General features: G+C 57.9%; 2 protein-coding genes across 6 annotated transcripts; one reads left to right on the forward strand and one right to left on the reverse strand.

The window, feature by feature from the left end:
• Window positions 1-4: 4 nt before the first annotated feature.
• COX15 (cytochrome c oxidase assembly factor COX15) lies at window positions 5-6355 on the reverse strand. 2 transcript variants are annotated; one of them, XM_090058777.1, is made up of 8 exons: window positions 6234-6355; window positions 5827-5949; window positions 5412-5598; window positions 4097-4264; window positions 2039-2120; window positions 1553-1707; window positions 522-635; window positions 5-302 (listed from the first exon to the last, which is right to left on the reverse strand). In XM_090058777.1, exons 2-8 carry the CDS (start codon window positions 5925-5927, stop codon window positions 171-173), a joined length of 939 nt encoding a protein of 312 aa, XP_089914903.1. In that variant the 5' UTR covers window positions 5928-5949; window positions 6234-6355; the 3' UTR covers window positions 5-170. The 2 variants fall into 2 exon arrangements, with proteins under 2 accessions (XP_089914903.1, XP_089914902.1); XM_090058776.1 differs by having other exon boundaries at window positions 6032-6278.
• Window positions 6276-21025, forward strand: CUTC (cutC copper transporter). 4 transcript variants are annotated; one of them, XM_090058782.1, is made up of 9 exons: window positions 6276-6361; window positions 9370-9441; window positions 10025-10084; window positions 11590-11802; window positions 17683-17718; window positions 18044-18177; window positions 19516-19543; window positions 19928-20033; window positions 20600-21025. In XM_090058782.1, exons 2-9 carry the CDS (start codon window positions 9372-9374, stop codon window positions 20709-20711), a joined length of 759 nt encoding a protein of 252 aa, XP_089914908.1. In that variant the 5' UTR covers window positions 6276-6361; window positions 9370-9371; the 3' UTR covers window positions 20712-21025. The 4 variants fall into 4 exon arrangements, with proteins under 4 accessions (XP_089914908.1, XP_089914909.1, XP_089914906.1 ...); XM_090058780.1 differs by lacking the exon at window positions 6276-6361 and adding an exon at window positions 6558-6613; XM_090058781.1 differs by lacking the exon at window positions 6276-6361 and adding an exon at window positions 6562-6613 and having other exon boundaries at window positions 11593-11802.
• Window positions 21026-21784: the final 759 nt, after the last annotated feature.

Consider the following 21784-nt stretch of genomic DNA (forward strand, 5'->3'; position numbering starts at 1 on the left):
CGCTTGCATTCAGTCCCCGGCCTTACAGGTGGCCCAACAGCCCTCGGGTCTGAAGGCAGAGCTCCCCTCGGCCGAGTCTCCCCCCCTCCCCCTGGGCAGGAGAGGAGCAAAGTGGCCCCGAGGGCACAGCCACATCCATGCAGAGCCTGAAACGGCTGCTCCAGCGCAGACTATTTTGGAACACGACGGAGTTCGCTCATGAGCCACAGCGCCACGCTGAGCAGGGCCAGCGAGCCCGCCTGGTGGGTAGCAGCCAGAGGAGTGGGGACATACAGCAGCAGGGTGCTGATGCCCAGGCCCACCTGCCAAGGACAGATGAGTGAGAAGGGCGCAAGGGACACACAAGTGCCCGCAGGGAAAGGGAGGAGCTCCGCTCAGAAGCCTCCAGGCCCAGACGGGCCGTCCTCCAGCAGACAATACCCGCCCTCAGGTCCCCAGCCCTGTGCAGCCCCCTTCCCACAGACTCGCACATAAGCCCTGCATGGCACACAGCTGGCACCAGGAGGGGAGGACGACCGTACCTGCATGTAGGCCACAGCCAGTAAGGAGGCCATAGCCATCTTGGTCCTGCGTGGGAGGATGACCCTCCGAGAGAAGAGGTAGAGGGCAGTGATGGCAGTGACTGAAGCGATCCCCTAAACGAGGGGAAAAAGCAAGTTTGGGACAGGCTGAAGGAACAGTTCCACTCAACAGCCAGTAAGGGGTAAATTCAAATTCACAGATTCTTTTGCCTGCATCTCTCAAGCTCATGGACAACCATAAGCTGCACGACTGAGAGCAGCCGGTATCAGATGCTGACCTGACCACCATGTGCTCAGGGCCAACAGCCAAGCAGTGCTGGACAAGCACTGGAGCATCCTTCCAGACCAAGGCAGGTCTTGTTTCCTGCTCGGGTGGGGTGTCTCAACTCTCCCCAGCACCAGGGATTACTCTTGTGCTCCCCTGGTTACTCTGGGATCTACCAATGAAATCTGTCACCTGAGAACCTGACCTACTTCCTCTTTGCTTCTCATCCCTGGATCAAAGCTATTCCATAAAAACAGACCACAGTGGGGTACCAGACAACCACATGGCTGAGTTAATGTTTGTACAGATGGCTGCAGATATGAAGTGCTCCAAGTGTTGAGGAATTCACCACAGATCCCATGAAGCCCAGGATCTCATGTGTGGCAGCTTTCCAGGGTGCATTTCATCCAGCATCCTTAGACACTACACAGGGAGCCTGGGATCCTTATCTCCATTTCACAAAGAGGGAAGGGCTCCCTGTCCCCATGAGGAGGGCAGCCTGGTGGGAGGAGAGAGCACCCTCCCTTCATGGAGGGAGAAGAGAAGCCTTTTATGGGGAGTTAGAACTAAGAAACTGCATGGCCCCTTGGAGGAGTAGGTTGGAGACAAGTGCCGAGGTTTTTAGAAGGGGATACCCTGAAGTTCACGTCTGTTGCCCAAGGAAGGCAGCTGCAGCAGGGGCAGTCTGACTTTGGAAAGCACCTGAAGGGAAACCCCCAACAGAACAGCGGTCCTCAGAACAGGAGCGTGGGGGGGCAACACTCACCAGTATCCTGTGATCAAATTGGACAGTTGTGGGATTCTCAAAGAAGTTCTTCAGCATGGGAGAGAAAGACAGGAGATCATCCGGGATCCAGTGGTCCCCCATTTTGGGGAAGGAGTTGTAAACCAGGCCAGCATCCAGTCCTGCCACAAAGGCACCTGCAATTCCAGGGTGGAGTGAGGGGCTGACTTACACAGACCAGAGGTGACAGCAGGCTGACCTTTGGAGCACAGGCAACGTAGATTTGGGAGAGAGAACCGTACAGCCTGCTTGGGATTTTTTCTTACAGGGTGACGTGGGCATGATCACACAATGGAGCTGTTGCATTCTGTCCTGCAGCAGGATTGATCCCGTCTGTCTGTGCCTGAGGAGCTGAGACACTTGCTCATGTCCCAGGACCTGAACTCAGTGACATTCCTTGGGGTCCTACCATTTCTCACCACCCACATGGGGCATGGGGAGGGTACCACACAACAGGAGAGGCCTTACCTGAGAGAGCAGTGAGGAAGACGAGGCCTGTGGTCCCGTGAACAAAATGTCTCAGGCGCAGCAACTGACGGGTTTCAGGTAACTGCAAAACACATGCCGGGAAACTGGTTGTGGCCCTGCTAGAGCCTGAAGCATGATTCCCGAGGTAGGGAGGGCCTGTGGCAGAAAGCCACTTTGGTTTCTCCCCAAAATCTCTGCCCTGCTACAATGTGATCAAGATGGGCCAGCACAGAGGATTCACACCTCGGCCTGTCTCTTTAGGTAACCTGAGCTGGCTGCAGTCCTGAGGGAGGGGGAAACCTGCTCCCTCTGCCCACGTGACTGGCATCCGCCACCTGGGTGGGGGGCATCTACCTGGGGAGCTGGAATCTGCCTGGTAACTGCTGATGTATTTCAAATTTGTTGGCTGACAGCCAACTGGGGCTGGCCTCCACTAGATCAAGTGAATGAGGTCACAGGGGCTATATAGGTTGGGGAGGGTGAAGGAGGCTCGCTCGCTCTCTTCGGCCATGAGGTGAAGCAGCAGCAAAGCAGGGGAGACAGAAGCCTTACCATCTGGACCTAGCTCTCTCTCACCCCAAGACTCCAGAGGGGAAACTCAACCAGCCTCTAGAAGATGCTTGTGAGTAAGCTACTCAATCTGTTTAGATATTTAGCTGGCAGTAACACAGATGCGTGATCAAAAGGCTACCTCAGCCACACTGTTTGCTCTTTAGGATTCCTAAGATATTGCTCAATCCTGTATCCTAGTTTACCCTACCCCTTGTAATCAATAAAGTTCTCCTTTTTGACTGGTGTGGGAGACTTATTGAGGGGTGGGTCTAAATTATGCCTAAGAGACCCCTTAGGTCTGCGGACTAAGGAAGACTTTACTTTTTGCCTCTTGACTTGGGGAAGTGCCCCAAGTGCCTGTACCGGGTCGAGTACCCATCAGACTATTAGGCCTGTGTTTCCCCGAGGACACAGGGCCGAGGCAGTCCCTTCTTGGAGTGGTGGCAGCTATGATACCCCCAGACTAGCGAGTGTGCTCCGGGAGAGGGGTCGGCCAAGCATAAGGCGCCCCCAGGGAGGCGTTCGGAGCCTGGAAGGTGGGCAGGCACAGGGAGGTGGGCGGCTCAAAGCAGGAGCGCCCCCTACTGGCCAGCCACAGGGCCTGCCTGTGCCAGGTAAGGAAAGTCCTGTCTGCCCTTCCTTCCCCTCCCCCTCAAGTACAGATATGGACAGAGAGAGCAAGACGGGCTCTGGCGTCAGTGCTCAACAGGGGATGCTTGGGACCCGAGAGACTGACGATGATCCACTGCAGGCACTGCTGTGCCTGAAGTGGGAGCTGCCTGAGAGAGAAGCCAGTAGCCTCACTGGGAGTGGTGCTCTGGCTAGGGTGCAAGGCAGCTTATATTAATGCACAAACAAAAAAGTCCTCTGCCTGGCCCCCAAATTGCACCATCCTCACATCAGGCAGAGGAGGAGAGTCCCAGCTGCAGCCCGGAGTGAGCAGGGGGGCCCCTGCAAGTTCAACCCTTCATCTAAAACAGAAAGCGTCTTTCTGCTCAGACAGGGCAGGAGACACCTCCAGCCAAGGCACAGCAGCAGAGACTTGGGACCTGCCCCTTCCCCACCAGACACACAGGGTTAGAGATTAGGAGAGAACCGTTCTGTGCTCAGAGAGAGGAATCTGAATGCCACTCACAGAACACGCTGCTCAGGTTATCGGGCCACAACACAAAGCAGGAACCAGCCCCAGCAGACATGGCGGGGGTCATGCTGCATGTATGGGGGGGGTGTAAGGTGCTGTTGCTGGTCAGGACAGTTTGGGATACAAGGCACAGTCCTCAAATGAACCACCCTCAACAGGTCCTTTCACAGAGCAGAGCATGTGGCAAGGTACTTGGCAAGGTACTTGGTTAAAGATGGGCCAGAAGCAGAGGTTGGCACCACACCAGCGCCCCTCAGCCTCTTTTCCTTCCTGTTTCTCAGGGAAACGCGCTTTCTGAGAAGCCAAGACCCCTCCCCATCCTTCCACCTCCATGCACTTGAACTCTGCACGTGAATACTTCTTACCTCGTGTCGCGAGAGCAGCAGGGAGAGCCCACTCCACAAGCTGGCTGTGTACAGAACGAGTGCAGAGCCCAGGTGAGCAGCTAGACGGTACTGGCTGACCCGGGGGATGTCGTGAGACTCTGGCTTCTCTTCCAAACCGCTCTTCACCATGTACCACCCTAGCAGTCCCTGACAAACAGGATACAATCAGACCTAGACAGGTTACAAGGGTGGGCAGATGAGAATAGGATGGGTTTCAACACAGACATGTGCATGGTGATGCACCTAGGGAGGAACAACCAGCACCATACCTACAGGTTAGGAAACTCCCCTCTTGTCAGCACGGAGGTGGAAAAGGATCTTGGAGTCATCATTAACTCCAAAATGAACATGGGTCAGCAGTGTGGGGAGACAGTTAGGAAGGCCAACCATACTTATCATGCATCCCCAGATGCATTTCAAGCAGGTCAAAAGAGGTGATCCTCCCCATCTATGCGGCACTGGTCAGGCCACAGCTGGAGGACTGTGTCCAGTTCTGGGCACCACACTTCAAGAGGGATTTGGACAGCATGGAGAGGGTCCAGAGGAGGGCCACTCATATGATCAGGGGACAGCAGGGCAGGCCCTACGAGGAGAGGCTATGGGACCTGAACCTGTTCAGCCTCCAAAAGAGAAAGCTGAGGGGGAATCTTGTGGCCTGTTATAAACTAGTCAGGGGGGACCAGCAGGCACTGGGGAGTGACCAGGAATAACGGTCACAAGCTGGCAGAGGGTAGGTTTAGGTTAGATATCAGGAGGCGCTATTTCAGTCAGGGCGGCTAGGGTCTGGAACCAACTTCCAAGAGAAGTGGTGCAGGCTCCTACCCTGGGGGTTTTTAACAGCAGGTTGGATGAGCACCTTGCTGGGGTCATTTGACCCCAGTACTCTTTCCCGCCATGGCAGGGGGTCGGACTAGATGATCTGTTCCGACCCTAGAAACTATGAAACAACGCACAAGGTGACACAACAGCCACAAAGGGACAGGACCCCGCCCCCTGCTATCCCATTCCACCAGGCCTAGTGGCAGGGAACCTTCCTGCATGCTGCCTCCAGCCTGGGGAGGATGAGGTAGAGCAGGACCTCCTTTGCCACCACTCATCTGATCTCAGCGCACCCCGGCGGGGGGGGAAGGTGCTGCACAGGAACGCTATTTCCACTGCATCCCTGCCCGCCCCCCTCAACTCGCCACATGCCACGGTCCAGGCCCACTTCAAACACACACAGGCAGGCTCAGCCACTGGATCGCCCACCCCCCCCACACTGTGTCCCCCCAGAGACAGACGCAGAGCTCCCTACCTGGAAGCAGACAAGGCCGCAAAGCGCGAGGACGGTGCCCTTCATGGGGCGGCTGAGCCAGCCCTTCTTCCAGAAGTACGCAGCAGGCAGAACGTAGACCAGGCCGACGACCCGTCCCCACATGCGGTGTGAATACTCCATGTACCAGATGAACTTGAACTCTGTGAGCGTCATGTGGCGATTCAGGCTGGGGGGGGGGGAGGGGGTGATCAGAGTACCGAAGCGCATGCAAGTGTCGGGTGCGGACCGGTGCTCCCCATCCATGAGGGCTTCACCCCGGCAAGGGCAGCGCCACCTCAGCTGCACATCTGCCTGGCACACGTCTCCCTCCCACCAAAGCAGCCCTTGCTGCAGACCAGCACCCAGCCTCACCCAACGACACGGGAGGCAGGCCCGCCCCACCTCCACTGCTCACATTTTAAACTCTGGGAACTGCTGGTACTTGTGGAACTCAGCCTCCCACTCGTGCTGCGTGCGTGGGGGCTTCATCTCCTTCACCAGGTGCCAGTCCACCATCGAGAGTCCCGACTCCGTCAGCCTGGGTAAGAGCACATGGCTGAGGCGGCAGCCGCGAGCCACACACGGGCCGAGCAGCGCGGGACGTGCAACACCGCCCTCACCTGGTAACGCCGCCCAGCACCACGGCCCCCGCCACGGCGCCGCTGCAGGCGAGGAGCCAGCGCCCCACGGCCCGCTCCGCGCGGGGGCCGGGCGGGGTCGCGGCCGAGGCCACCCCGCGCCGCCCGCGGGGGAGGGGGAGAGGGGGAGCCCGGAGCACCCGCCGCACCCCACCCAGCGTCGCCCGCAGCATCCCGCGCCCACCGGAAGCCGCTCCCCGGCGCTGAGCCTTCACCCGGAAGCGGCCCCGGCACTTCCGGGCGGCCCCGGGCGTCGCCATGACAATCCCGGCACGTGACGGGAGTAGGGAGCGGCTGCCGCCGCCGGCGCAGGTGAGGCCGGGCCCGGCCCGCCGGGGGGAGGAGCTGGGGCGGGGCCGCCGGGCGGGGCGGGGCCTCTCCGCTGCACGTGACCGGGACGTGCTGACTGGGGCGGGGCTGAGCGGGGAGTGGGGGGGCCCCGAACGAGGAGCAGGGAGCTTGACCGGAAGTGGGGGAGGGGTGGGGCCGGAAGTGCCCCGCGAGGGGCGGATATGGCGCGCTTTGCTTCCGTCTCGTTCATGACGCGGATCTCTTTGCCTCGCGGTATGAATGTAACGGGCCCCCGCGCCCGGCTGGGCTGGTCTCCCGGCGCCGCCTCGGCCCTCGCTTGCTTGCTTGTGTAGCCGGGGCGGGAGGGGTCCTTGGCGTTACAGACATGTAACGGGCCCGTGCCCAGCCCGGCCCCCAAATCGCACCGTCCTCTCCTCGTATGCATGTGCCAGGAGTCCCGGCCGCAGCCCGGGGGGTGCAGCCTTGCGGGTTCAACCCCACTTCCACAGCAGAGCGGGAAACACGTTCAGGGCCTCGGGACGGGCCCTCCCCTGCCAGCACGCGGGGATCGCAATCAGAAGAGACCCCGGCCGGGCCCGGAGCGAGGAGTCTGAATGCCGCAGCCCCCCTGCTTCCGTGCTGACCATCAGGTCATTTCGTAGGCAGTAGGGGTGCTGGACGTTTTTCCTCCCTAGGTGCAGCACGTTGCATTTATCCTTGTTAAATCACATTCTGTTGTTTTCTGCCCATTTGTCCAACCTGTCCAGGTCTGCCTGTAGTTGTTCCCTGCCCTCTGGTGTGTCCATTCTCCCCACAGTTTTGTATCATCCACACACTTGGACAATACACTTAACTCCCTTGTCCCAGTCACTGATGAAGACATTGAAGAGTATGGGTCCAAGGACCAAGCCCTGCAGGACCCCACTACCCACTCCCTTCCAGGTCGATACTGATCCATTCACTACTGCTCTCTAGGTACAGCCCTCTAGCCAATTTGCCACCCACCGGACTGTGTAAATCATCCAAGTCACAGCCTCTTAACTTGTTCACCAGTATGGGGTGGGGCACTGTATCGAAGGCCTTCCTGAAGTCTAAGTAAACAATAACTACCCCTACTCCTGCGTCCAGCTGTTTTGTAACCTGGTCATAAAAGGAGACTAGACTAGTCAGGCATGATCTACCCATTGCGAACCTATGCTGGCTTCCCCTCTGTATAATTTTTCCTGCTAGATTCTCACATATATGAGCCTTAATAATCTTTTCAAAGACTTTGCCAAGGATGGAGGTGAGACTGACTGGCCTATAGTTGCCTAGATCCTCCTTCCTCCTCTTCTTGAAAATAGGGACCACACTGGCCCTTTTCCAGTCCTCCAGGACCTGTCCTGTGCGCCACGAGTGCTCAAATATTCTTGCCAGTTGCTGTGCAGTGACATCAGCCAGTGCCTTCAGCACCCTTGGATGGAGCTTGTCCGGGCGTGCCTATTTAAACACATCCAGTCCTTCCAAGTGACTCTGCACCATCTCAGGGTCAACGCTTGGTAGTTTGGTGCCCAGCTGTTGCCTCTCTGCAATCCCATTGTGAGACTTGTTTTGCCCCTCATTTAGGAAGACTGAGGCAAAGACCTCATAGAATCATAGAAGTCGGGTCGGAAGAGACCTTGTAGATCTACAAGTCCAACCCCCCCCCCGCCTGGGCAGGAGAAAAACTGGGCTCAAATGAATCAAGCCTCTTCTTAAAGACCCCCAGGGTAGGAGCCAGCACCACTTCCCTTAGAAGTTGGTTCCAGATCCTAGCCGCCCTAACTATGAAGTAGTTGTTACGGATGATTAATCTAAACCTCCTCTCCAACAGCTTGTGGCTGTTATTCCTTGTTATGCCGGGGGGGGCGGCGCTGGGGGAAACAAGGTCTCTCCCAAACCCTTCTGGTCCCCCCTAGTGAGTTTATAGACAGTCACTAGGTCCTCCCTCAGCCTTCTCTTGTGAAGGCTGAACAGGTTCAGGTTCCACAGCCTCTCATTGTAGGGTCTGCCCTGTTGTCATTGAGGAGTTCAGCCTTGTCCACCCTGTCTGTCACCAATTGCTTTTGCCCATTCAGTGTAGTGGTCCTGTTCTACCTTGGGCCTTCCTTTTACTCCCTATATATCTGAAAAACAATTTTTTATCATCCTTAACTTCGGATGCCATCCTCAGCTCCATGGCAGCTTTGGCCTTTCTAACTGCTTCCCTACAACTGCAAGTTGAGGAGGCATACTCCTCTTTAGTGATCTCTCCCTGTTTCCCTGCTTATATGCCCCCCTTTTTGCCCTTTAGGCTGCTCTGGATTTCTCTGGTCAGCCAAGGAAGCCTTTTGGCCCTTTTCCCCCGCATCAGAATCATCTCCCTCTGTGCCTGAAGGATCGTTTCCTTAAGGCACAGCCACCCTTCTTGGGCTCCCATCTCGCCAAATCTCTTACTCTGCAGTACATCATTGACTAAATGCCTGAGTTCGCTGAAGTCAGCCTTCCTGAAGTCTAGCACTTCCACCCTACTAGTTACCGTACCCAGTCTACACCTTATGATGAATTCTATTATTTGGTGGTCACTGTCCCCCAGGTGACCACTGAGCTGTAGGTCCCCTACCATGTCATCCCCCATTGCCAGTACCAGGTCCAGTAAGCAGAAGCGAGCATTTACCTTGTGGCTCTGGTGTGGGTGTCCGTAGCCCTAGCTGTGCTGACATTGCTCAGCACCCTACAGGGACCTCGTGGCCACAGGTTGAGAATCGCTGGAGCAAACAGTACAAAATGCAGCTTCTGGACCAAAAAGGCTTGGAGACAGGTGTGGTGAAGACCCACACAGGAGTGGGGGGGCAGGTGAGACACGAGGGTGAGAGGTGGGCATGACATCTGAGGCCTGGAGAGGGACCGGGCTGGTCCAGCTGGAAGCCCCATGTGGACTGCAGGCTGAGGGGAGAGAGGAGGACCAGTGTCCAGGGCTGCCACTGAGAAGAGCCTGCTCAGCTGAGCCACTGTCTGCATTTCCCTCTCAGGAATGGCCGATGGCTTTCTTATGGAGGTCTGTGTGGACTCGGTGGAGTCTGCCGTGAACGCAGAGCGCGGAGGTAAGCCAAGGGGTGCAGCTGGGCCTTGATCTACTCCTCAGTGCTGCCACCACAGGCAGGTGTGGGGTGTGCCAGCCTGCGTAGACCTGCGGCTTCTGAAATAAACTCTTCAGCTTGGGAGATGGCCAGCGGACCCAGCCCTAGCAACCCCAGGGGAAGACATGATCCCTGCTCCACGGGGCTTGCAGTCTCCCACAGACACTGGCAATACAGCAGGGATGTAGAGCCCTGCACTGTCTCAGTCTGCAATGCAATGACTGTCCTAGGTACAGCGGGGCTGGCCCACATGCAATGACCCTGGTGTCTCAGGTCAGCACAAGGGTCGCTGTGCTGCATGGAGCAAAGTAGGTGAAGGCAGGGTCTCCCTCCTCTGCCATGTGGACTGAGCACTCCCTGGGGAGGCAGGGGCATGTAGAGCTGGTGTCTAGGTTCTGCCAGCTGTTGGTGCCTCATAGGGTTTCCTGGGAGCTCTTCCTGGGAGCTCCTGTTTACTGTTCTTGTTCCAAGCCCAGGCCACCACGGGAGCACAGAGAGAGGGTCTGTGACCCTGATTTGGGGGCTCTGATGCATGTTGTCATCCCAGGTGCTAGCCGCATCGAGCTGTGCGCTGGCCTGATGGAGGGAGGAACCACACCGAGCATGGGTGAGTGTCCCGAGGCATCCTGCTTGCTGTGCTCCATGTCCTGTCCTGGATCTTTCTGTTCTGCCCTCTAAGATCCCCATGCAAGGGACAGGCCTCAGCATCCTGCATCGCCAAGGAGCCTCCCAGCTTCCAGTCACAAAAGCTCCACCACCCTCTCTTCCTATCTGCACCTCACTTATAGATTCATAGATGCTAGGGTCGGAAGGGACCTCAATAGATCATCAAGTCCGACCCCCTGCATAAGCAGGAAAGAGTGCTGGGCCTACATTACCCCAGCTAGATACACATCTAGCCTTCGCTTGAAGACCCCCAGGGTAGGGGAGAGCACCACCTCCCTTGGGAGCCCGTTCCAGACCTTGGCCACTCGAACTGTGAAGAAGTTCCTCCTAATATCCAATCTAAATCTGCTCTCTTCTAGCTTGTGGCCATTATTTCTTGTAACCCCCGGAGGGGCCTTGGTGAATAAATACTCACCAATTCCCTTCTGTGCCCCCCTGATGAACTTATAGGCAGCCACCAGGTCGCCTCTCAACCTTCTCTTGCGGAGGCTGAAAAGGTCCAGTTTCTCTAGTCTCTCCTCGTAGGGCTTGGCCTGCAGGCTAGCCTAGCTCCTTCTACCAGCCTAGCTCCCTGCTGTCACTGGAGGGACTGGGCTGTAGGCAGTTGGAGCTTGACTCTAGAGGTCACAACCCAGGAGATCCAGAACAGACAAGGTCAGGGTAGCAGAGGTCCCAATAGAGTCAGACAGGTCTAGAGGCTAAAGGCAGTAAGGGACTGGGACATAGGAGAGCATGCTGGGTAGAGCCATGAGCTGGGGGTGGGGGGTGGAGGGGGGAATGTCAGGAAGAGAAGGCAGGGACCCTCTCTGGTGTCACTAGCCATGGCTTCCAAACAGGTGCTGTAGCTATGTGGCACTGGGATGTGGGCGACCATCAAGCTAAGCCAGGTGTTATTGTCACAGGACAGGGTCTGGACTGGAGTCTGGATCACAAGGTGTCAAGGGGGCAGTCAAGAGCCCAAGGGCTCTGGGCTGGACCCTGGAACAAGGTGTCATCAGGCAGGAACCAGTGGGCAGCAAGCAGGAACAAGGATAAAGCCAGGAACCAAGAGTCAGCAGCCCAGTGTGAGATGGAGGCACCTGTGCGGCTGAGCAGTCTGCTGTGCACCATCAGAGTTGCTGCTGCTGCTAAGCCAGTTACAGCTACACAGGCACTGGGGCCAGTGGGGAAGTAGACCACTGGCAGCCAGGCCCACTTTACCCAGGGCCAGCTGGTGCCAGGTTAGCCTGCTGTTGCCTGACTCCTGACTCTTGCTCCCCTCCACCCTGCTAACAGGAGGCCTCAGGTTCCTACCTAGCTCCTGCCTCCTAGGATGAAACCTTCCTTCTAGGCAGAGACCCTTCCCCTCCTCAGCCACAGGGCAGGTACAGAGCCCATAGAGGGGTGTGGGTGGCCAGTGTCTGGGAGGGGCTTCTGGTGGAACTGAGCTCTTGGTCTCTGTCCCAGCAGGGCTGCTGCAGGTGGTGAAGCAGTGCGTGCGGGTCCCAGTGTTCGTGATGATCCGTCCCCGCGGGGGTGACTTCCTCTATTCGGACCGCGAGATAGACGTGATGAAAGCGGACGCCCGCCTCGCCAAGCTGCACGGGGCTGATGGGCTGGTGTTCGGGGCCCTGACTGAGGATGGGCGCATCGATACGGAGCTCTGCACGGCCCTGCTGGGTGAGGACAGGGCAGAGCTGACACAGACTCTGGGTCCAGCCAAACGGCTTTGCTCCAGATGATGGTGCTGCAGGGAGGCTGTGTAGGGTGCTCTGGCCCTATCACACACATGGTGTCAGTGCTCTCATGCTCAAGCACAGGCCTAAGCAGGGGGCTCTGCAAACAGTGTGGCTGCCCCAGGTGCTTTGCAGATGCCATGGTGGGTAGCAGCAGCAGGTGGCAAGGGGGTCAGGGCAGGGTGAAGGCCATGGAACCTGTGCCCAGGGGAAACCGGTGGTTCAATGGCCAACCCCAGGCTCATATCCTCTTCGCTAGTGAGTTGACAGGAGCCAGAGTCCCTGGACCTGTGCCCGTGCTGTAACTGCCCAGCTGCCCCACACCAGCTTCTGAACCTTCTGAACCTTCCTGTCCTCCCAGGTATTCAAGAGAAAACATCAGCCAGCCCCAGCCGTAGCCAGCCTACCAGAGGCATGACACAGATGGGCACGCGCCGCACCCCGAGGGTCCCCTCGGGCTCTACGGCCCCTCTACTGGGCACCGCAGAGACGGCCACCCAGACGGAGCCCATGGTTCCGGGCTCCACGCAGACGGAGCCCCTGGCTCTTGGCTGCGGGGGCTACCTTTCCCTTTTTCAGGCTCTGGGGCCCGGGAGCATGGCCACCTCCCCTTGCGGGGTCTGCTCCCTGCTGGGGTCTCTGGCACGCCAGCTGGAGGAGCTCCAGGCCACAGTCCAGAGACTGCGTGCCATCAGGGACTGTGAGCAGGAGATAGACTCCTACTGCCAGGCCCTTCTCCCCCGGGAGCCGCAGGGGAGAGCTCCGTCTCCCTCCGTGACTAAGGAGGACTCTGGGACCTCCCGCTCTGCCCAGTCAGGGGCATGGACCAAGGTGGTCAAGGGCCCCAAGGCCCGCTGCACCAAGACCCCTGCCCCGCCGGAGCTTAGCAACAGGTTCGCCCCTCTTGCAGCCCCAGCAGAGCCCACGCAGTTGCCAGCTCCCGCAGGCAACCCAGGCTCGACCGCAGCTACTGGCCCCGCTCTCCCCAAGACAAAGCGAAAGGTGTTTGTTGTGGGAGACTCCATCCTGCGGGGCACTGGGGGGGCAATCTGCCGCCCTGACCCCTTAGCCCGGGAAGTCTGCTGCTTCCTGGGGGCCCGCATCCGAGACATTGTGGAGAGGATCCCGCAGCTCCTCCGGCCCACAGACCACTACCCCATGCTCCTTATTCACGTGGGCACCCATGACACGGCTCGGAGCACCCCCAGCCAGGTCATGAGGTGCTACAGGGAGTTGGGAGTGGGGCTTAGGGGTCTGGGAGCTCAGGTGGTGTTTTCGTCGATCCTCCCAGTGTCGGGCTATGGGCTGAGGAGGGAGAGGAGGATCCACGCGGTGAACCAAAGACTGCGGCGCTGGTGTTATCGGGAAGGCTTTGGCTTCCATGACCACAGCCCGCTCTTTGGAGAGAGAGGCAGCGAGCTGCTGGGAAGAGATGGCCTCCACCTCTCTCCCCTGGGGAGGAGGCTCTTCTCAGCCAGGCTGGCTGACCTGCTCCACCAGGCTTTAAACTAAGCCCACTGGGGGATGGGGGGACTACTGCCCCTGCTGGCCTGCTGAACGGCCCTTGCAAAGCCAGCGGACCAAGCCACTTAAGGGGGCACTTAAGGGAGCCCACCCCTGCCCCAGCCCTGGCACAATCTGTGGGCAAGGCAAGAGCCCCCAAGGGCACACTTGCCTGCCTGTACACTAATGCCAGGAGCCTGGGCAACAAGCAGGACGAGCTCATCCTCCTGCTCAGTGCAAAGAAATATGATGTCATTGGGATAACGGAGACCTGGTGGGACTCCACCGATGACTGGACCATGGGGATAGAGGGCTATACCCTGTACAGGAGGGATCGTGTTGACAAAAGGGGCGGGGGTGTAGCTCTCTATGTGAAGGAAAGCTACATGTCCCTGCAAGCTGATGTTGGCGACCGGCATGGAGAGCTAGAGACCGTCTGGGTAAAAATTCGCGGGGAATTCGGCACAGGGGACACAACGGTGGGAGTCTACTACAGACCTCCCACTCAAAGTCCCGAGCTTGACCAGGAGTTCGCCCGGGAACTGACTGAGGCCACTTGCTCCAGGACCTTGGTTGTCATGGGTGACTTCAATTACCCGGACATCTCGTGGGAAGATCACTCAGCTAAATCTGAGCGGGCGCAAAGCTTTCTCTCGTGTGTGGATGACCTCTACCTGACTCAAGAAGTCTATGGGCCAACGAGAGGCAAAGCGCTGCTTGACCTGGTACTGGCTACGGGGGACGACCTAATCGGCGACCTAGTGATCGATGGGAAGTTGGGTGACAGTGACCACAAGCTGATCACCTTCACCATCCGCCGTAAAGCTGGCAAGTCAGTCAGCAACACAGAAGTCCTTGACTTCAGAAAAGCCGACTTTGATAAGCACAAGAGGCTAGACAGTCAGGCCCTCAGGGACCATGACCCCGGGGAGATGGGAGTTCAAGAAGAGTGGTTGCTTCTCAAGGAAGCGATCCTCAGTGCACAAGCTAAATCTATTCCAACACGGAGGAAAGGCAGCAAGAAGGCACAGCAGCCCCCCTGGCTCTCCAGAGACCTAGCGGACCTACTGTGGCTAAAAAGGAAAGCCTACAAAGGATGGAGGACGGGATTCACCTCCAAGGAGGATTACTCCGTGCTGGTCTGGTCCTGCAGGGAGCAAACCAGGAAAGCCAAGGCTGCAACTGAACTCCAACTAGCTTCAGGCATCAAGGACAACAAAAAGTCCTTTTTCAGATATGTGGGGAGCCGGAGGAAAAGCAAGGGCAATGTTGGACCCCTGCTAAACCAGATGGGGCAACTGACAACTGACGCCCAGGAAAAAGCCAACCTATTAAATAGGTACTTTGTGTCAGTCTTTCATCAGTCACACGGGATGCCCATGCCTGCTATGGGACAGGGAAATCTGGCTGAGGGGGATCCCCTACCCTCCATCAATGCTGACCTCGTGAAGGAACACCTTGAGAAGCTGGATACCTTCAAGTCAGCTGGCCCTGACAACCTGCACCCCAGGGTACTCAAGGAGCTGGCGAGCGTCATAGCCCAGCCCCTGGCACGGGTCTTTCAAAACTCCTGACGCTCTGGTGTAGTGCCCGAAGACTGGAAGAAGGCCAATGTGGTGCCGATCTTCAAGAAAGGGAGGAGAGTGGATCCGGCTAACTACAGGCCCATCAGCCTGACTTCTATCCTGGGGAAGATCTTAGAAAAGTTTATTAAGGAGGCCATCCTTGAGGGACTGGCCCAGGCTAACATCCTAAGGGACAGCCAGCACGGGTTTGTTGCGGGTAGGTCTTGCTTGACCAATCTCATTTCCTTCTATGACCAGGTGACCTATCACCTGGACAAGGGAGAAGAGATTGATGTCATATATCTTGACTTCAAAAAAGCTTTTGATCTGGTATCCCATGATCACCTCTTGGCCAAACTGCCCAGTTGCGGCCTTGGCTCCACCACGATCCGCTGGCTGGGAAATTGGCTTCGTGGTCGGACCCAGAGGGTTGTGATTGATGGCAGTCACTCATCATGGTGCCCTGTGACCAGTGGGGTCCCTCAAGGCTCTGTCCTGGGACCCATCCTGTTCAACATCTTCATTAACGATGTGGACATTGGAGTCAGGAGTGGACTGGCCAAGTTCGCCGATGACACCAAACTTTGGGGCAAAGCATCTACGCCAGAAGATAGGCGGGTGATCCAGGCTGACCTGGACAAGCTCAGCAAATGGGCAGACGAGAACCTCATGGTGTTTAACACCGATAAATGCAAGGTTCTCCACCTTGGGAGGAAAAACCTGCAGCACCCTTATAGGCTCGGCAGTGCTACGTTGGTTAGCAAGAAGAAAAAGACTTGGGGGTCATCATTGACCACAAGATGAACATGAGCCTCCAATGCGATGCTGCGGCTAGTAAAGCGACCAAAATGCTGGCGTGCATCCATAGATGCTTCTCGAGCAAATCCCGGGACGTCATTCTCCCCTTGTACTCGGCCTTGGTGAGGCCGCAGCTGGAGTACTGCGTCCAGTTTTGGGCTCCACAATTCAAAAAGGATGTGGAGAAGCTTGAGAGAGTCCAGAGGAGAGCCACGCGCATGATCAGAGGTCAGGAAAACAGACCTTACGATGACAGGTTGAGAGCCATGGGACTCTAGCCTGGAAAAGCGCAGGCTCAGGGGTGATCTGATGGCCACCTATAAGTTTATCAGGGGTGACCACCAGGATCTGGGGGAACGTCTGTTCACCAGAGCGCCCCAAGGGATGACGAGGTCGAACGGTCACAAACTCCTGCAAGACCGCTTCAGGCTGGACATAAGGAAGAATTTCTTTCCTGTCCGAGCCCCCAAGGTCTGGAACAGTCTGCCAGCGGAGGTGGTTCAAGCACCTACATTGAACACCTTCAAGAGCAAATTGGATGCTTATCTTGCTGGGATCCTATGACCCCAGCTGACTTCCTGCCCTTTGGGCAGGGGGCTGGACTCGATGATCTCCCGAGGTCCCTTCCAGCCCTGATGGCTATGAAATCTATGAAAGCAGTGGAAGAAGGCAGACAGTGGGTGAACCCTGCATGGCTAAACAGTGGGGGCTACAGCCCCCCTCTGACCCTGGGGAGGAAAGAGTCTCACAGTGTCTCCTCTGGGAGCTGCAGCCAGTGTGTGGGAGGCCAGGCTGTGTCGAGCTGTGGGGCCGGGCTGCAGCCAGTGCACTGCATGAGGTGCAGTGGGAGGAGGCAGGTCCCTAGGACTTCCTGCTTACAGGCACTGGGTGGTCTGCTGGGGCCAAGACGCCATGCGGGGAACACAGTGGATTTGTTTCTGCAGGAACTCCCTGGTCCTTGGAGCTGCCAGAGCTGAGTGCTGCTGCCTGAACCCGACAGTCCAGGCAGAGAAACTGTCTGTCCTGGGCAGAAAGTGTTGGGGCCTCCGGAGAGTCTGGCTTCAGCTTTCCCAAGCAGTGCTAAGCCAGGCCCTGCTGCCCCTGAGTGGGAAGAGAAGAAAAACTCCTTTGGGACAGGCTAGAAATGGTTCCTCCAGGGGATGATGTCTCTGGCAGGAGCAAGCCCCCTCCGTGAAAGGCAGAAGCTCTGGGTGCAGTAGTTGGCCTTGTTGCAGTCTCTGTGTGATGGGGCTGGGAGGGGCGCATGCTGGGCTGGAGAGCAGCTGCTGTTGACACTCCCTGGAAGAGAATGAAGTCCTGGTGCTCCCTGGAGTGTCCTGCCCCAGGAGGCCTCAGGACTGCCCAGGGCCCACGGCAGTCAGGGGGCACACAATATTTGATCCTCCAGATGCTGACACACTGCTCCCAGCTTGGTCAGGGGCAGTCACCATGGAGGAGCACGTATATGGGGGAATATGGACACAGCAGTGGCCTGTCTGGGGCCCTGGCTGCTGTAGGTGTTCAGGGAGCAGGTTCTGCATTAGCTGGGTTTCTCTGAAAGTCCTTGGAGATGTCTCTGGGTGCCTTGCAGTGGGACCTGCAAGCACATGCCCAGTTTATCACTGGTACCAGGGCCCCATGGAGGAATCTTTCTGCTGCTGTCAGGCTGGTGGGCATTTCAGCCCTGTTCCTGCTGCGTGCCCTGTGCTTGGCTCCCAATTCAGGTATCAGCCAACAGCCATGTTCCCCGATTTGCTATGTGCAGTGTCACGGGACCAGAGAACCACCCCTGAGCCTGGGATCCCTGGGCCCCTCCCAGTGCAGCAGAGGAACCTCCTGGCACAGCCATCTTCCCTGCAGGGCTTTGCATGGCAGCCCTAAAAGTGTTGTCCCTGGGTAGGGACCTCTCCTTTCACGCAAAGCCCTTACTGACCCTGCACAATCCTCTCCTCTTGCAGCTGTTTGCCGTCCCCTGCCAGTCACCTTCCACCGAGGTGAGTCTTTTGGAAGGGGGCTCTGGGAGGTCCTATGTGGCGGGAGATCTGGGGCTGGGAGGCCAGGTTGTGGGCACTGTGCCTGAGCTGGGAGAGGCGCCCAGCTGTCTGTGTTCTCCTGCTGCAGAGAAGCAGGCCCAGGTGCCAGTGGCTCAGCCATTGGCCAGGAAGGGGAATCAGTGCTGCCTCAGAGGTGGGCAGTGAGGAGGAGGAGCTTTGGTGCCAGGCTCTGGTTCCTTTGGCCTGAGGTGGCTGTGGGACAGCAACTGGATGCTGCAGCCTGCACCAGGCTGGTGTCTCTGAACTGATCCATTTGGTCCTGCAGCCTTCGACATGGTCCATGACCCTGTGGTAGCCCTGGAAACCCTGATCTCTCTAGGCTTTGAGCGAGTGTTGACTAGTGGCTGCGACAGCTCAGCGCTGGAGGGGCTGCCCTTGATCAAGAGGCTGGCAGAGCAGGTGAGCACTCCCCACATCCACTCTCGTCTGCTGCTCTCTGAGGGCAGAGATGCTGCCAACTGCACAGAGCTCCCAGCCCATGTCGGAGGAGCCGTTGGAACAGGGAAGTGTGGGGCCGGGGACAGGATCCTGCAGTACAAGCCTGCTGGGACATGGTTGTGAGGCCTTTGGCATTTCTCCTGCACTTACATGACTACGGGTAAGGGCCCTGTAGCCTTGTCATGCTGCACAGGACTGTGAGGTGGGGACTGCAGAGAAGGCACTGGAGACAAGTGTCCTGTGCTGATTTCTTGCAGTCAGTGTTGTGTAGCTTCAGGATCCAGGGAGGAGTTGTTAGTGTTGAGTGGGGAGATTCCAGGGCCTCCGGAGCAGAAGTCTGGAGGGTGCCGAGGGGAGGCGATGAGCAGAGCACAGCGGAGGCGTGGAACAGCTTTGTGGCTGGGTTACAGCCAGGAGTGGTGGGCTCTGCCATCTGGCAGCATGAAGCTGCAAGCACAGCCCAGTCTAGACATGTGTGCTGCGCTCCCCAACCTAGGGTGGATCGGACCAGGGCCCCACAAGGCCCAGCATCCCCACACAACTGAGCTCTGCCCGATTACGTCCCTGCGCCTGCTGCGGTCAGCCCCCAGGGACCTCCCCACCAGACCATCCAGCCTTCTAGTGGCAGGTTGCAGGTATGTGCCTGGCACAGTCTACTGAGCAGTGACTATTGCAGGCACAGCAGTCCCATGTTACATGCATACACGTCCGTGTAAGCACATGTGCACTTCTAGTGTTGACTGGCAGGTAAGTTAACTGGAAGTTGAGGAGCTGGCTTGGCTGTGTCAGGGTCTCTAAAGGCCGCAGGGTGGGAGCAGGCTGGCATACAGCATCCTCAGGCTAGCTGGGGGTCCAGTGCCAAGGTAGCCTGGGGAATGTCGTGTCTGAGTTGTACTGGGAGTGCCAAACCAATGGGTGAGAGCCCCCCAGACCACACATAGGGCATTGTAACAGGCATCAAGGGTCATCCCGGCCCATCCCCTGCACAGCTGCAAGGGAAAGAGGCAGCCCTCTGTGTTCCCAGGTGGCCTCCCATCCAAGCAGTAGCCAGGCCAGGGACTGTCAGCTTCTGCACCCAGAGCAGGGCAGGTGTATTCAACCATTGGCCAGGTCAGTGGCCTCCCTGTGGGCATTTGGGGTGACACTGTGGCTCCTGTAACTGGGCGTGCAGGTGAGTTCTCTGGGGGACCCGACTGCATTAGGATGCATCTGCTCAGGGTGGTGCCCAACAGTGCCATGGCTCCCTGGTGCTAAGCCAGGGTGGGCAAGAGCATTAACACTTGTTCTCATCCCTTTCAGGCAAAGGGCAGGATCGTGGTGGTGCCAGGTAAGGAACCTGTGGGTTTCCTGTCTGTGCGTGAGCTGGAGGGTTCCTGCTCCTGTCCAGGCCTCCGGCTCATGCAGATCCGAGTAGTCCCTGCCTAGCGCTCCGAGCCATCTGTGGGCTCTTCAGGTGCTGGCTTCACTCCAGGGGAATATGAGGCCATGTTCTCTCAGCAAAGCTCTGTGCAGACACCTCTCGCCAGGTCTGGAGATGTTCCCTGTGGGGGCCAGGTCCAGTGCAGCTTTTGCTGGAAGCTTGGACTCCCCTATGTGTCTAGGCAGCTATTGGGCCGTGTTTGCTTCAGAGGCATTAACCCCTGGGTAGTGCTCAGGGCCTCAGGTACTCTCCCTGCCCCAGTGTGACATCAAACCAAATTTCTTCCGCCAGGTGGCGGGATAACAGAGCGAAACCTGCAGCGGATCCTCGAGGGCTCCAGTGCCTCCGAGTTCCACTGCTCGGCGCGCTCAGCCCGCGACTCGGGCATGAAGTTCAGGTAACAGTGCCTACCTGCCCAGCCAGCCCCTCTCCCATCCCTGCTTATCTGAGCATAAGTCAGCGTGCGACTTGCAGGTGCAGCAGTAGGTCCTGGGAGTTCACTGCATAATGCCTGGAGCCGGGTGGGTTCTGCATTGCCTGGAGGCCGGCACCAAGTCCTGGCACAGGTGTTTGGGGCATGTGAATTAAACTTCACGCAGATGCTGGGCGTAGCCTGAGTCCTGCATCCCACCAGCCATCCAGGTTGTGCTGATCTCTGAGCTGCATAGTCCTAGCACCACTGCCCTGGGCTTAGCATGAGGGACAGAGAGTCCTCATATTGATGCCCCAAGACCCTGTAGTGGAGATGCTTCCTGGCACATGTTTCCAGGCCCGCGCTTAGCATCGGCAAGAGACACAGGCATTGGCAGAGTCCAAGACTTTCCCCTTGGCTGCCTAGGGTTGCCCTCCTCCTGTCATTTTGAGAGAAGCTGGGCAGCATGCCTCAGCTTGTACTGGTCCAGACTGGAATCCAGCTGCTGCTTCTTGCTGGTGATATTGGTCACCTCTTGACTTGCTTGACAGAAACCCTCATGTTGCCATGGGAGCTTCTCTCTCTGCCTCCGAGTACTCTGTCAAGGTGGCTGATGTGGCGAAAGTGCGGACCCTCAACGCCATCGCAAAGAACATCCTGTAGCAGGACAGAGACGTGCAGACCCTGGGTCTCCCCTGTCAGCACAGGCAAAGGGATTTCAAGCTCCCGGATCCGTGGGGCAGGGAAGGGCATGGATCACGCGTGGAAACCTGCCATCTCTTCCGTGGTCTCTTGTGGGTTCACGTGGATGCCCACTCCTGGGGCTGGAGGCCGCTACTGGCCTTTGATTGTGGACCTTTCCTGGCTGCAGCACTGGCACAAACTGTCCGGCAGCCATGGGGCAGAGGGGAGGGTTATCTAATGGGGGAGTGAATTGTGCGACAGCACTGTGATGTCAAATAAACACCCCACAGCCAGCCTGTGTCACTGTGGCTCTTCCTTGCCAGGAGGGCTGGCAGCCCGGTACAAGCAGTGTCTGCTCTCCCGTGTTGTGCGACGTGGGCCCAAGCCCACGTGGTGTTTCCCTGCCTGCAAGACATCGGCTGGAGAAGTCACATCCCCTCTGGGGTCCGCGGCACCAGGCAGGCAGCAGAGCAGGTCTCGGAGTCCGAGCGCTACAATGCGGAGACCTGTGCAGCACAAGACGGGGGCCCTGCCCTACTCTGGGGACATCTCCACAAGCCAGTGAACCTCCAACCTCGAGCCGCTTTCATCTGCTCCAGTAGGCTCGCCATCGCCGAGCCACCTTGTGCTCGGTGTGTCCTGTTCCCAGCAGGGCAGGGCGGAGGCCTTGTCATCTGCAGGAGAGGGAAGGAACTGCTGTACAAAGCAGCAGCCACTGCCCAAACTCTCCACAGCCAGTGGGGAAAGGTGCAGCCTCCTCGTTAGGGATGAGGCCCCCGAAGGAGGTGTGTGGCTGGTAGAGCCCTGGAAGGAGGTACTGGGTCCCTTCTGCCTTGGGATCCTGCTCTGGGAATGGTGCCTCAACAGCCCCAGTAGTGAGGACTGTCTGAGTCTGTCTGCTCCCATCCAGGCAGGCTGCGCAAGGTGCTGCAGCCCCTGCTGGAGATCACGGACCCCACCCCCCCAAACTCCTGAGCGGGGGGGTGACCCCATGGCCCTGCCTGGACACCCCATAACCCCAAAGTGCCTTGGGGATGGTTGTGGGTTGGGAG

Source organism: Crocodylus siamensis, chromosome 7 (genome assembly GCF_052110815.1).
Source record: "Crocodylus siamensis isolate JL-2025a chromosome 7, ASM5211081v1, whole genome shotgun sequence".
In the NCBI taxonomy this organism is placed as follows: Eukaryota; Metazoa; Chordata; order Crocodylia; family Crocodylidae; genus Crocodylus; species Crocodylus siamensis.

Bases quoted from the DNA above. Each gene is read 5' to 3' on its own strand.
- COX15 (XM_090058776.1), bottom strand. From the start codon at position 6,222: ATGCTGCGGGCGACGCTGGGTGGGGTGCGGCGGGTGCTCCGGGCTCCC. The intron at 4,265-5,411 runs GTAGGGAGCTCT...CCTGTTTGTCAG, and splicing joins GCGGCCTTGTCTGCTTCCAG to GGACTGCTAGGGTGGTACAT. The intron at 636-1,552 runs GTGAGTGTTGCC...CCCCTCGTTTAG, and splicing joins AATTTGATCACAGGATACTG to GGGATCGCTTCAGTCACTGC.
- CUTC (XM_090058780.1), top strand. From the start codon at position 6,562: ATGGCGCGCTTTGCTTCCGTCTCGTTCATGACGCGGATCTCTTTGCCT. The intron at 11,803-17,682 runs GTGAGGACAGGG...CTCCTCTTGCAG, and splicing joins GCTCTGCACGGCCCTGCTGG to CTGTTTGCCGTCCCCTGCCA. The intron at 20,034-20,599 runs GTAACAGTGCCT...CTTGCTTGACAG, and splicing joins GACTCGGGCATGAAGTTCAG to AAACCCTCATGTTGCCATGG.